The 13,842-nt window shown below is 57.5% G+C and overlaps 1 protein-coding gene across 3 annotated transcripts in view; it reads right to left on the reverse strand.

The window, feature by feature from the left end:
• ZFPM1 (zinc finger protein, FOG family member 1) overlaps positions 1 to 5,604 on the reverse strand; it is a 79,123-nt gene extending 73,519 nt beyond the window's left edge. For all 3 annotated transcript variants that reach the window (XM_066349249.1, XM_066349250.1, XM_066349248.1), the window contains exon 1: positions 5,227 to 5,604. In XM_066349249.1, coding sequence (XP_066205346.1) covers positions 5,227 to 5,266 — 40 coding nt within the window. In that variant the 5' untranslated portion in view covers positions 5,267 to 5,604. The remainder of the gene's footprint in view (positions 1 to 5,226) is intronic.
• Between the last annotated feature and the right edge of the window lie 8,238 nt (positions 5,605 to 13,842).

Here is a 13,842-nt window from a genome sequence, read left to right on the forward strand (position 1 = left end):
AGCAGCTGTGAAAAGGCACCGAGGCTGGAAGGGACGGAAGGAAGCCAGAGAGCGCGATCCTACAAGTCTTGGGTTGTGCACAGCCCAGTGAGGGGCTCAGCCCTGATGGGATCTTCCCCCATGAGTTCAGGCTCTTCCCTTCTCACAGGGTTAAATGCAGTGCAGCTTGAAGGAAGCTGAGATCTTACCAGTAGGGCCATCTGCTCCCTTTGCCGTCGCCAAAGCCCACGGAGGGCCAGGAGACATGGAGGTGGACTCCCTGTGCAGGTAGAACCCCCTTTACCCCAGGCCTGAGAGGGGAGCAGCAGACTAGGTCCAGAGAGCACACATGTGGCTGTGGCCTCAGTCTCCCTCTCTGTGAAATGGGGATAGTAGCCAAGGGCAGCTCCAGGAAGATCCAGGGGAATGGAGGCTAGGTGGGCAGGAGCCCAGCCAGGTGCCTGAGTGTGGCCCAGCCAGCCTACGTGAGGGCCCAGGCCTGGGTCTATGGGGTAGGTGATACCAATCGGCGAGGCAACAGCTGCCTCCAGGAGGAGGCCTGTCGATGGCAGATAGGCTGGCCGGGAGTATTATTCACAAGCCCGTCAAGCCCCAGGAACGTCTGGTTGGCATAGAAACAGGAGATAAGGGGTACAATTAATGGCATCGCATTCCCTCCTCCTTTCTTCCCCAACTGACCCATTTAAATCGCTGGCTGTGCTGGTGCCATGCTGGGCTCCGGGTGACCTCCGGGGAGGGGCTGGCTGGGCAGCTAGGACTAGGCCAGGCTCAGGCCCCCGGGTAGGGCTGGGTGAAGTCTCCCTGGGGACCAATCCTGTGCAGGAATGTCTCAGGAAGGAGGCCATGGGAGACTCAGCAAGGGTAGGGCTGGGAAAGACCCCAGAGCACTTCTGCTCCCAGAGGCCCATTCCACAGGTGTGGAGACTGAGGCCTGGAGAAGCTCAGAGGCAGGCAGAGGTGAGAGGACTTTGGGAAAGCAGCGCGATGTTCATGAACATACTGGTTCAGAGTGAGGGACCAGGCTGTCTGCATTCTAACTTTGGCTCTGCCACTTTCTTGGGTGAAAAACTTAACCTCTTTGTGCTCCATTTCCTTAGATGTAAGTGGCAATAATAGGAGCTGCTGTACGTTAGTATGTAACTGTCACAGAGTAAGCTCTGCAAGTATTAGCTATTAGTAATGTTATTATTACTATCAAATGAACTGACTGTCTTCCTTGAGGCCCAGGAACGCAAGAAAGAAAAGTCTGGAACTGGGTGAAGCCCCACCATTGGGGGTGAGAGGCTGGGTTCCAGAGTGCATCAGAGCCCTGCTCAAGTCCAGGGGCAGGGGCAGGGCTTGTAAGCAAATCCCTCATAGTTTCTAAGCCCTCTGTCCCCTTTGATCACTATAGCTCAATCCCCATACCCCTTGGGGTCTGAGGCTGAAGCCAGGTGAAGGCTGAATTTGGGTGCCTGTCAGCTTCTGTTTTTCAGAGGCTGTGGCAAGCAAAGTAGCCTGCCCATAGTGGCTCAAGTCAGGAGCAGCTAGGTTGCCGCAACCCCCTCTTTCTCAGTTTCTTTGCCACTACAGTGGCGTGGTGGGCATTTCAAGGTGGGTCCTGAGAGCCAGGCAGACTCCAGGTACCTCCCACACATGGAAAGAAGGGGTGCATGGCTCTGTGCTGACAACTGTAAATTCATAAAAACTCACACAGAGACCACCTCATCTCCTTTCAGAGCCTAACCCAGGCTCTCGTGGAACTGGCCCTTGCCAGAAGCCACAGCCAGTCCCACAGGTGGGTGTCAGGCTGCTACGTAGAGCAGGTGTTCGACTTTGAAGCTTGGAGTAAATTAGTCATCCTGTGGCCACCAATAATTTGTTTAATCAAACTCTGAGAATGTGTGAAAAACACAGTCATCTGAGATGGAGCTGGAGCAGCTGCTGGGGCTGGGACTGGTGGGGACTATCAGGCCAGGCAAGGCTCGGCTTCTTCCGGAAGCCCCTTCTTTGACTAGCCTTGGTTTCCACTTGGTGTCTGGGATCCATGATCCCCAAGGGCACTCCCACTGTAAAGGGACTGTGTGCTCCCTGTACAGCCTCAGTTTGATGTTGGGGTTCATTCTTATCCCTTTTTCAGAAAGGGAAACTGAGGCTCAGCCCCACCCTCCTGACCTCATTGTTGCCTCTTCTCACAGGCCTCCCCTTCCCTATCATCACGTGACTCTCAGCCCTTTATTTGCTCGATAACAAGCAGGACTCATCATTTTTCAGAGTTGGAAACTGAGGCCCGGGGGCACCCCCATGGCTAGCCTCTTCCTGACCTCACTGAAAGTCCTCTCCATCCCGGAAAGTGTCTCTGACCACGTGATGTGCCTCATCTGCTCTCTGCCCCTTATCCCGTCTGGACTTCCCACACCGCTCCCAGTCTCACTGCCTCACATTTCCCCAAAGATGGGACCCAGTGCTTGTATACGGCAAGTGCTCAATAAAGAAAGACATTCAAAGTGAACCAAGGCAGATCTACACAGACCCTCTCTCCTGATTTGGGAGACCTGTTCAAAAAGAAACCAGCACACTGCCCCCCTCCCCCACAACTCAGACTGGGCAATGGAAACCCCCTCGATTTTTTTTCCAAGCAAACTCCAAGCAGGTTACACCTCACACTTGCCAAAAACGACACCAACCCCAACATGATTCAAGAGGAAAAACACCCTCTCTCCTGCTGGAGGTGCCAATCTCACCTCTGGCTGTCTCACACCATCTAATAGAAATCCGGGGGGGGGGTCCTCCTCTGCCCTCCCCCCTCCTGTCCAGCACGGAGTCACTTTTCTTTCATTTTGATGGACTGTACCACCCGCAGGGGGAGGATCAACTTCTTGGCAATTAAGTGTGTTTGGGATGAAAACTCGCCCAGACAGACCAACGCTGGCGCGGACGCCCACTCTCCCTGGCCCCCCGCCCACCTCCGAGGCCCCCATTCGCCCCCGCGCTGTTGTTGCCTTGAACCGGCGGGGCCTGGTGGCCATAGATAAGGACTCTTATCGTTGTTGGCGATCGCCATCCGGCCGACCGGCCCCAGTGTTTATCGGAGCTCACATCGACCCGGGCGGCAGGAAAGCTCAGTGGGTCGGGGGAACCAGGGGTCCCAGGCAGCGCTTTGCCTAGTATTCTCCGCCAGCGCAGCCAGGCCTATCATCTCAGCCATCTGGCCGGCCAAGGCCGAGCTCCCGCCTCGCCCTCCCCCGCTCCCACGTTTGAAGTTAATAAATGGAAGCGCCTATCACCGCCACCATCAGTTACTCGCCTTATCAGCGCGGCACATCTATCTCTGCGCGGAACAAAAGGCGCACAGAGGCGCGGGCAGCTGCACCCCGGCTTTGGTAGGGGAGCGGAGGAAGGGGGCGGCGACCCCAAGAGCTCGGCCTCCTCCCCTCCATACGACGGCCTGGTTGCAGGTGAGGCCAGCGTGGCCGGCGCACAGCTGCGACGGCCGCACGCACAGCCGCGGGCAGAGGGCAGGCCGGCGGGCGCCGCCGCTTGGTGACAATCAGCGCTCACATCTTAACGCGCCAAGATCTGCCATGGGGAGGAGGCGCCCGGAGCCGCGGGCTGTAGGGAGAGTGCCCGGCCCCGCCTCCTAGGCCCGGTCCCCTCCCTTTGCACTAGTCTTGGGGACGCAGAGGGTGGGCAGCGGGAGCTCGCCGTTGCGCACGCTGCAGACCGTATCCCCAACGCGCACCGCTGGGCCGACCCAGCGGGGCCCCGGAGCTCGCCCCGTTCTAGGCCTTATCGGCGCTGGCGATCAGTTCCCAACCTGCGATCTCCCTGCCCGCGCTATCTGCATTTCTCATCACGCTGAAACACATACACATACGCACACACGAGAGCAGACCGAACAGTGGCGCACAGGGGAGGAGGGGAAAAAGAAACCAGAGAACGCGCGCAGATCGGGACCTGTGGGTGGTTTTAATACTTGAGTTGACTTGATAGAAGGCGACTTACTGAAAATAGGTCCCGCTCGCACATTGACGGAGTCAGATTACGGGAACCCGGATTCATGCTTGCGTCTCCCCCTCTCCGGGACCTCGGGAGTTGGCACTCCCCCCAGAGTTCGCACATGTGGTCGTGGTGGGAGTGGTCATGCGGACAGAAGTGGCAGTGCCCCGGTGCCTGCGGCTGGGCAGCGGGCCGGACCCAACAACCTGCTGGTCTGGCCTGGGAGATGCGACCCTCGGAGGAAGTCCCGTGCCTCCGCCCTGGACGCTGGAGCACTAAGTTATTATTGGCGTGGGGCGGGGAACCGCTCTTCCTGTGCGCTCTCTCTGTTGCTCCTCGCGCAGCCGCGTGGCCCCCCGAGAGTGCGGGGCGCTCTTATCAACGGGCCATCGGCAGTGTGGACTCAGTGGCTGCCCAGCCTCCCAGGGAGTGGCCCGCAGGCCGGATGGGCGAGAAACTTAGATACGCACAGAAAGAACGCTGGCCTGGGGCCGAGTCCCCAGGAGCTCCATCACTAAGTTGGAGGGGGACGGTTGTGCCCGCAGGCATACGAGCGCACCCACTGCTGCTGGTGCGGCCTTGGCTGGGTTGGATCTCCAGGAGTCTGTCTCCCCGCAGGGAAGGCTCGAGTTTGAGACCCTGGAGACAGGACGCGGGTGTCTGAGTAGCTGGAGCCGAGCGCACGGGCTGCAGTAGCTGCACCCCCCCCCCCCCTTACCGCCTCACCAGCCACGTGGCTCTTTGGCCAGCAGAACTGGTGGTGGGCACGGACAGGTCCCCGGGGCCACCATGCATTTCCACGCGGCCCCGAGTGTCCCCTCTTTTTCCCAGGTCTTTCTTTCTCCCTCTAGATACAAAGCCTGGGAGAGTCAACCGCGCAAGATAAGATCACAATTTCAGCCCGTCCCGACAGAGCGATCTTATCAGGATGGGACTTGCAGAATGGAATATTTTAAACTTTATCTAAGCCCAGATCAGGGCCGCCTTATCACAGCACCATCTCGGGGATATAGGGGAGGGGTCGGCCGCGAGGTGGGCGCGCCCCCAGCCACCCCGCTCCCCGCCCTCTGGGCGACACCCCTCCAGGCTAGACCCCCCGGTGCAGAGTCGAGACGCGGGGGCCCAGCCGCCGAGGAGATTAGATTACGGCACGCTTGGCACTGAGCGCGGGGGACGCGGCGTGGGGTGAAGGTCGGCGGGCAGAGCAGGGCAGGCGGGGGGCCGGCGGGCGGGCAAAGTTTGACTCACGCTTGATCTGCCGGGGATTGCTCTGTTTCCTTCTGGACATGTCTCCGACGCCGCGTGCCCTCCCGGCGGCCGCCTCTAGCCCCTGGAGGGCGGCGGCGGCAGGCGGCGGGGGCGCGGCGGAGCCGCGAGACGGCTCATGCCCCCGGCCCTTGTGCTCCACGGCCGCCCCGGCCCTCGCCTCCAGCCCGCCGCGGCCGGTTCGAAGCCACTGCGGAGGCCGAAGGTTCGACCCTGCGCTGCAAGCGCGAAGATCGCTGGGGCGGCGGGCGGCGGGCTGCTGCCGGTCCTCGGCTCCCGCGCAGACGCCGCCGCCGCCGCCGCTCGGCTTTTCTCAATGGAACCTGCGGGCAGTGCGCGGCGAACCGGGCGGCCTGGACCCCGGCGCTCCAGGAGGGCGGGCCGGCAGGGGCGGGGCCTTCTCGTCACTAGCGCCGCGCCTCCGGGCCTGCCCCCGCAGAGCTGGCTCCGCCTCCGGCGTCACGGGCCCGCCCCGGCCTGCACAGAGCTGGCCCCGCCCCCTAGCGCAGCGGCCCGCCTCCGGCGCCTCGGCCCCGCCCACACCCCAAGGCCCCCGCCTACGCCCCGGGTAGTCCTCTGGCTTTCACTCTTCCTTCGGCCCTGAAGCTTTGTCTCCAGGCTTTTCAGAGACCTGACGACCTATTTCTTCCCGTTGTGCCCCGGCACTGCACCTGGCCGAACTCCAGGCCTCTCTGGACCCGCCCCTCGCACTAGCCCTGCCCATGAGCCTGACTGGACCAGGTTCGGCCCTAGACGCTGAAGACCCGCCCTACCTACACCCCAGCGGCCTGTCTCCTCCCTCACTCCGCCCCAGTTTCTCATGGTGCCGCCCCCTACTCTATAACTCCGCCCCCATGTCTTCTATCCTGCTCAGAGCGCGTGGGCTCGGGGCCCTCCTTCGACCGCGGGAAGCGGGCAAGGACGGGTCAGGAAGCTCAATGCCTTGACAGTTCACATTTGTCTTGGGCCCGATGAGGGGTGTCTGGCCTGTGAGGGCTTCCGTCCGAATCTCTGCTGGAAGCAACATCCCCGGAGTCCAACAACCGAGTGTCCGAGACCCCCCCGAGAGCGGGGACCTTGAGTCCTCCTCCCTTGGGCTGAGACCTGGCAGGAAATCTGGAAGGGTGCGGAAGCCAGGGGCCTGTCCCTGCGCCCCCCCGCCCCCTGCAGCCACCGTCGTTACTCCTCAGAGCCTCTCTGCGGGACGCCCAGCTGGAGGCCCAAGAAACAGGTCCTTCAGTGGGCTGAGAGAACTCCTTGCCCTTTCCCGTCTGGGCAGTCGGAAAGGAGCGAGGGTCCCAGGGTCAGTACTGTCTGTTCCAGTCCTGTAAGTAGAAACGACTCTCCTGTCTTCTGGGATATGTTATCTTCGGGGTATTCCAGAAGCCCTTCCATTTCCAGTGTGGCTGGCTCAAGGTTACACAGCATTAGGGTTGTCCCAGGAAGCACAATTGTATTCTTTTAAGTTTAATTTTATTTTATTTAAATTTTTACTTTTGCCCTGGCCGGTTGGCTCAGCGGTAGAGCGTCGGCCTAGCGTGCGGAGGACCCGGGTTCGATTCCCGGCCAGGGCACATAGGAGAAGAGCCCATTTGCTTCTCCACCCCTCCGCCGTGCTTTCCTCTCTGTCTCTCTCTTCCCCTCCCGCAGCCGAGGCTCCATTGGAGCAAAGATGGCCCCGGCGCTGGGGATGGCTCCGTGGCCTCCGCCTCAGGCGCTAGAGTGGCTCTGGTCGCAATATGGCGACGCCCAGGATGGGCAGAGCATCGCCCCCTGGTGGGCAGAGCGTCGCCCCTGGTGGGCGTGCCGGGTGGATCCCGGTCGGGCACATGCGGGAGTCTGTCTGACTGTCTCTCCCTGTTTCCAGCTTCAGAAAAATGGAAAAAGAAAAAAAAAAAAAAAAAAAAAACCAAAAAAAAATTTTTATTTTTATTATTATTTTTTTTTACTGATTTTTAGAGAGAGAGGAAGGGAGAGAGAGACAGGAACACTGATGTATTCCTGAATGTGCCCTGACCCAGGATCAAATCAGCAACCCTTGTGCTTTGGGAGGATACTCTAACCAACCAAGCCATCTGGCCAGGGCACAATTATATTCTTTGATTTTAATATTCTTGGCCTACATTTGGTGCCTCCCCACTCTCTCCCATATTCACAAGAAATAGGGAGTTAGTAGGGCCTGAAGGGTACCAGGAAGGGTTTTTGTAAAGAGCCCCACCCATCTGATGGAAGATAAGCATCAGCACTGTCAGAAGCAGAGGCTGGCTGAGTGGTGAGACCCTCCTCCTCCCATTCTGACTCCTAGTACCTTTGCCCTCACTCCATGGGTAAGGAGAAGGGTTATCCCCCAGAACCTGCACACTCTCCCCTGCCCTGCCATTGCTCTCAGGGGGTCTCTGGGCAGTAGAGTGGCAAGCAGGGCAGGAGGCTGAGGTCTACCTTGGGACCACCCAGTGCCACTGGACAGAGAGGAACACTAAAGCTAGGAGGACAAGAGACTTGCCCAGGGTCACATAGCTCCCTACCCAGGGCCAGTGGGTATGCCTCATTACATCTGCCTGGTGTTGTAGTCTCTCACTAAGGAGCATGGGGCCTATGGCTGGCTGATTCACTCAACCCAAGGCTCCCACTTGTTTGTCAGCTGAATGAAGCACCTCAGCGGTCTGTGCTTCCCATTGGACTTGATTGCCTTCCCAAAGATGAGGACCTTGGGAGTCAGGATTCTGGGAGGAGGTGGTCATGGGTTGTGTCTGAGGCTCCATGAATACCCAGGTTGGTGTTGCTGAAATGGCTGGAGATCTTGTTAAAAAAGACCCTGAGGGTCAGCAGAGGAAACAGCTATGATCTATTAGTGATGTCTGTTGAGGGTGCAGGATGAAAAGGTAGGCATCACTTTGGCCACTTCTTTGCCCATAAACTGAGGAGAAACACATCCAAATCACCCAGAGATTTAGGAGCAGAGGCAGGTCAGGAACTGAACCTCCTGACCAGGAATGGCTACATCATTTTGGGGTCTAGTGCAAAATGAAAATATGGAGCTCCTTGTTCAAAAATTAAGAATTCAGGTAGCAACAGCAGAGTCTTAAACCAAGGGGTGGGGTCTTCCAAGTGCAAGCCCCTTGCACCTGCACCGGTCACAGGCCCATGAAGTGCCACAGCAACCCTGACCTGGGTAAGAGCTGTTTCTGGAGCTCTTTCCTTCTATGCTTTGCCCGTCTATCTGCCCTGCAGGGGATATTTCTACCCCTATCACACAGAGGAGGAAACTACATTGCTGGTGATTAGTGGTGATGGCATAGGACCTTGAATACACTACTGTGCCCTCATAGGAGGTCTGTTGATAATGAAGGTAAACTGAGGAGAGAAAAGCAAGAAATGTTACTGAAAGGAAGTCTTAAGTGAGTCCAGAGTGGGAGCTACTGCCTCTGTTTGGGGAAGTCAGGGAAGGCTGTCTGGAGGAGGTGACATTTGAGTGGGGCTTTGCCACTGATCAGGTGGGAGAGGAGGAACAGGGTTGCTGAGGGTATCTCACCTGGCCACCTCCATCCTCCCATTGGCTGCCCATTGTGAACCTTAATTTCCACTTGCCCATGTATGTCTGTGAGGAGTGCCAGCATTCATATACAAAAGTCTTCAGTGGAGTAAATAGAACTGCATTCAGTCTAAATGGGAGGCTGTCAATGCTTGCTGTGGAGCTGGGAAGGGCTTTGCATGGATCTGGGGTGCCCTGACCAAGGCCTGGTTGTTTCCTGCTCATTGTATTCCAAGGCTAATTAGCAGACTCCCTGGAGGATACGTCCTAGATGCCCATTCTAGGGGCAACATCATGGTCGCAAAAGCAGCATTTTCTAAGCCCTTCCTTTAGGCTGGTTCATATTCTCTCGTGAAGTCCTAGTGCAACCATCAGGGTCACCCAGGCAGAAAGTGGCAGAATTGGAACTAGGACACAGTGTTCAGGCTGTGGTGGCAGTGATGAAGACACTAAGGCTCAGAGGGGTCTTCCAGTTCAGAAGTGGCAGAGATTCCTATAACCACAGGCAGGCTAACTTCAGAGCCCATGCTCTTAACCCTGGTATAAGAGTCCAGAGAACTGGGTTGCCATTTTAGTGGGTGTGACCTGAGCAAGTCCTTAACCAATCCAGCTGTTGTTGGTTTTCTCACTTGAAGTGTGGGTGGCCCCTGACCCCTCTAGCTTTGATGCCATTGTGGTTTGGGCTCCTGTCTGGTTTACTTCTGCCCTCTGACCTGTGGGCCGGCAGTCTATGGGTGTGCTTCATGCTGCCCTGCCCCAGGAGGGTGGTCCAGGGCTGGGCAGTTGCTGTGGGTTGAGGAGGGAGCTAATTGTGACACTTCCCACAGGCCAGGCCCTGCATTTATTGTTGGGCTATGACCAAGGGAGCCACAGTATGTTCTAGAAACTTATGCTGGACATTGAAAAATGAAGAGGATGCTCAATAAAGAGGGATGGGAGAAAGGCATTCTCAGCTTAGAGAAGAGTAGGGAGGGAAGAGTGTGGGGTCTCAACTGCCTGGGGCTTCAGCAGACAATGTATGGGGCAGAGCAGGTCGTGAGGCCAGGCTAGATGAAGGGCCATGGACACCAGGCCCAATGAGAGCCCTCTTTCTGCCCCACTGTCTCTCTGGTGTTTGTGACTTCACCTTCTTATGGCTCTGAAATGCCCCCTGAGACACTGCCACTACCCCATTGCATTTCTAGTCTCCCTCACCCACCACCCCAACTGCTGCTGCCCCCACCCCACTGGTCCCCACCAAACCACTCTTGCCCCCACTGCTGGTGATATCCTCTTCCCTGGCCTGCCCTGCTTTTACCCTCTTTTCTGAACCTCCTTATACAGGGGTCCACGTGTCCTGCAGGCTGGGCCTTTGCCAAAGCTGTTCCTGCTGCTGCATGCACCCTTCCCTCCCATTGCCTGACACTTCCCTCCCACTTCCCTTCCTCAGGGAAGCCCCTGACTGCTCCGACACAAGACTCAGCCTTTCCTCTCTGCTCCAGCTTGCGGGGACCAGAGGCCTCCTCTGTACCACTCGGCGCTCTGTCATCTTACATTAGCAGCCATGCCAGTAATGTCACAGAGGGTTCCTCACTGCCAGGCTCTGTGCTGAGCACTAACATAGGTTGATGCATTCTGCTCATAATGGCTCTCTGAAGGACTGTTAGACTTTCCATTTGCCAGATGAGTAAACTGAGACTCAGAGAAGTGAAATCACTTGCCCAAAGTCACACAGCAGATAGGTGGCAGAGCTGGATTCTCACTAGGAAGTCCACACCCCCTGCTCCCGAATGAACACTGGTTGCTGCGCTGGAGGGAAGGGGGCCCAGTCTATCTCATGGCCTTGCTACCTGCCTGGCCAGGCTTTGCTACCTCCCCCCACCCCTGCCCCTGGCCAGTCGGCCCAAGGCCCTGGAGCTGCTGGGCAGCTGTGTCAGGGGCCCATCCTGACATTCATCAACACTGGATCTGTGAAGGGTTTAATTAACTTCCTGTTTCAATCGGGGATAATGAGTTTTACTCACCACGTGACTCCATAAGGAGGTCAAAGGCAGCAAGAATGTCAAAATAAATTAAGTTAGGAATCAGAAGGCTGCCTGCGAAAGGGGCAGAGAAAGAGCCAGCCCAGAGATAACTAGATGTTGCCTGGGCGGCCCTGGTTGGGGTGGGAACAGGTGGGTGGGCTGCTTCCTTGGCTCTCCCCATCATAGATGGGCGGCTCTGGCCTTGGAGACTGGGCTCAGGCAGTTCTCTCTGTAGCTGGGGATTCCATCTGAGGGACAGTAGAGACAGTTGGCCTGGGGCCACACCAGACAAGCCCCTTCTCCTGGGCACGGTGGTCTTCTTATAAAGCCAGCATCTCTAACAAGCCATATCCTCTGATATCCTGGGACACAAAAGATGTTGCCTGGAGATCAGCCTAGGTTTTAGGTATTAGCTAGAGCCATGCTTTCACACAGCTGCCCAAGTTTGGCCTATTGACCCCGCCGGGCAAGGCAGTACCTGGAGCAAGTATTATCTGGAAGGAAGTATTATCTGGACATTTCCCAACTCGAAGAGCTCGGCTCATGTGGTTATATCAGATAGGAAGTGTACACTTACCCACAGGAAGACTTCCTTCCTTTCTTTCTCTCTTTCTCCTTCTTTCCTCCTCGTCTCCCCTCTCTGCTCTATTCCTTCTCCTCTGCTCCCACCCCTTGGCCCTGCTCCATTCCCTTGCCCCTTCCTCCCTTCTTCCCTACCTACAAAGTCCTGAGCTCCTACTCTAGGCACTAAAGGGAAAACTGTGAGCATACACAACACATCAGTGAGAGTCTAGCAGCAGGAGGCCTATAGTCATAATTAAGGAGTGGGCCAGGGGGCACACCAGAAGGTCAAATGTGCTATAAAGCAGGGTGGGGGCCTGCGGGGGCACTGGGGGTGCAGCTGCCACCTTAAACAGGTGATTAGGGAGGCTACAGAGAGGAGTTATCATTTGAGTATAGACCTGACAGAGGAGCCAAGTGCATGCTGTGGGGAGAGGAGGGCAGGGCAGTGAGATCCACCAGTTCAGCCACGCCATTTAGGCCTAAGAGGGGGCCTTCGAGTGGAAGGGTTTTTTGGTAATTGTTGTGCCCATATAATGAGTGGGAAAACTGAGGTGCCGAGGATGGTGATGAGCCTGAAGTTTCCTGCCTCTCAGCCCAGAGCCTGGCTATACTTGGTGCCAGTGGCCGACGCACCTGCCTTCCCTCCTGGGTCCCAGATGTGAATCCGCGGTTCTCTTGGCAGGGAAGGCCAAGGTACTGTTTGCTTAGGTCCAGCTAAACCTTGGTCCTCGGGAGGCCCAGTCCTGTCTCCTCTCTGCCTGGGGGCTCTGGGGAGGAGGCCTGTGGCCTTGAGCTGCAGCCCACAAGGCCACACCAGCCAGTAGTGAGTTAGAGGGTGCCCTGTGGGAAAAGGGCCATGTCCTTGGGCATCCAGGCCCAGAGTGGGCAGGAAAGAGAAATGGCCCTGAGAGGCTCCGTGTGGCTGCTCGGGACCACCATCTCCACAGCAGCCAGGCTGGGGCTCTGAGGGCAGGCTTCCACAGGGCACACGCTGCCCACACACCAGACAGGCAGAGAAATGGCAATCATGTGGACTCAGGGCTGGATTTTCAGAGCCTATGTGCAGCACATTCACAGATGATGTGAAAAGGACAAACGCCTCCAAGTTCTGTCCCCTAATGGGCGTTGCTTCAAGGAGTCCTGACACTGGCCACTCCAAAGTGCCAAGGATTCGCTCCTTCCCTAGTGGCTGGCTCTCTGCTTCTCTGGGGCCAGCTCTGTGGGAGCCTTCCCACTGGATTCTTCTCATGTGTGAACATGGCCATCTACACACTTTCCCGGGAGACTGGACTCTCTAAGGTGGGTATGGCCTCAGTAGCTGGGGGAAGCCCACTTTTAGTCACATTCTCCAGTCGGTTCTCTAAGCAGATGTGCCCAGCAAAGCTCCCCCTGTAGGGGGTCTGGGGGAATGGAGGCTGGCTCGCCATCCACCACCAGCTGCTCTCCCGTATCACCCCAGCATAGGAATGCCCCGCTCTCCTGTTCTCCCAGCCTGTCCCCTTTACCTGCACCTCCTTACTTGGTCCCAGGCACCATCTTCTCTTCTATTTGTCTCTGGGCTGGTGGGGCTGAGAGATCATTGGGGTCAGAATGGGGGACTTATTAGAGGATGTAGTTGAACAATACAGCCCTTTATGTGGCATTCTGCCAGCACACGTCTCCCCCCGCCCACTCCTGCCTGCCTCGGGGCAGCCCCTAGAGGGGCTCTGCAGGCTGCCCGGATGGTGAGCAGTGCAGGGGCGGCCCTGCCTGAGGACACGCAGGGGCGAGCGGAGGGCTGTGCTTCCTTTTCCCAGCTGCAGGATGTCTGAGCACTTCCTCGGGTCCTCAGGGAGTGGTGGCCCTGCTCCAGCCCGGATCCCTTCTTGTCCTCGTCTAGCCCACTCCATGGCTTCAATAGGCTGTTTGGGATGCTCTCCTGGGGACCTCTCAAGGGTAGGGTCTCCGCCCCCCAGACTTACGTACAGTCACATCTCAGTGTGTCTGGGCAAGTTCTGTGTTTGCCCGTGTGTGGGGCTGTGTGCCATGTCGGTGCGTGAAAGGCTGTGAAGGAGTGCGGGAGTGTGCACTCACGTGCCGTAAGCACGGGTTTCTGAACTTGTGGGTGAGGCAGGGTTGCGGCGCGTGTCTGCTGTGTTTGCATGTTAAAGATGCTGTGGTGACTCCTGGTGTCCAGCTACCCAGCCCAGGTGCCCAATTAATTGGGCAAATGCTGCCACCTGCTGGCTAGTCAGGCATGTCCACGTTGGGGGCTCTGGTCGCAGGAGGGGGCTAAGGCCACAGGAGTGAGGTGGCTTGCTCATGCCATTCTCCGAACAGACTGGAGCCATGGTGAGCCCCCAGATGTTGTAAATGTCAGCACCCCAAGGGCATGTGACATTGCAGAATGCTCTTCCCCATCATCTGATTGCAATCTGGGGCAGAGCCTGGAATGTCTACCATGTTCCCAGGTGATGTGGATGCTGCTGGCTGCAGGCCCTGCCAGAGGTATGGGGGGCT

This window comes from Saccopteryx leptura, chromosome 9 (assembly GCF_036850995.1).
Source record: "Saccopteryx leptura isolate mSacLep1 chromosome 9, mSacLep1_pri_phased_curated, whole genome shotgun sequence".
Taxonomy (NCBI): Eukaryota; Metazoa; Chordata; class Mammalia; order Chiroptera; family Emballonuridae; genus Saccopteryx; species Saccopteryx leptura.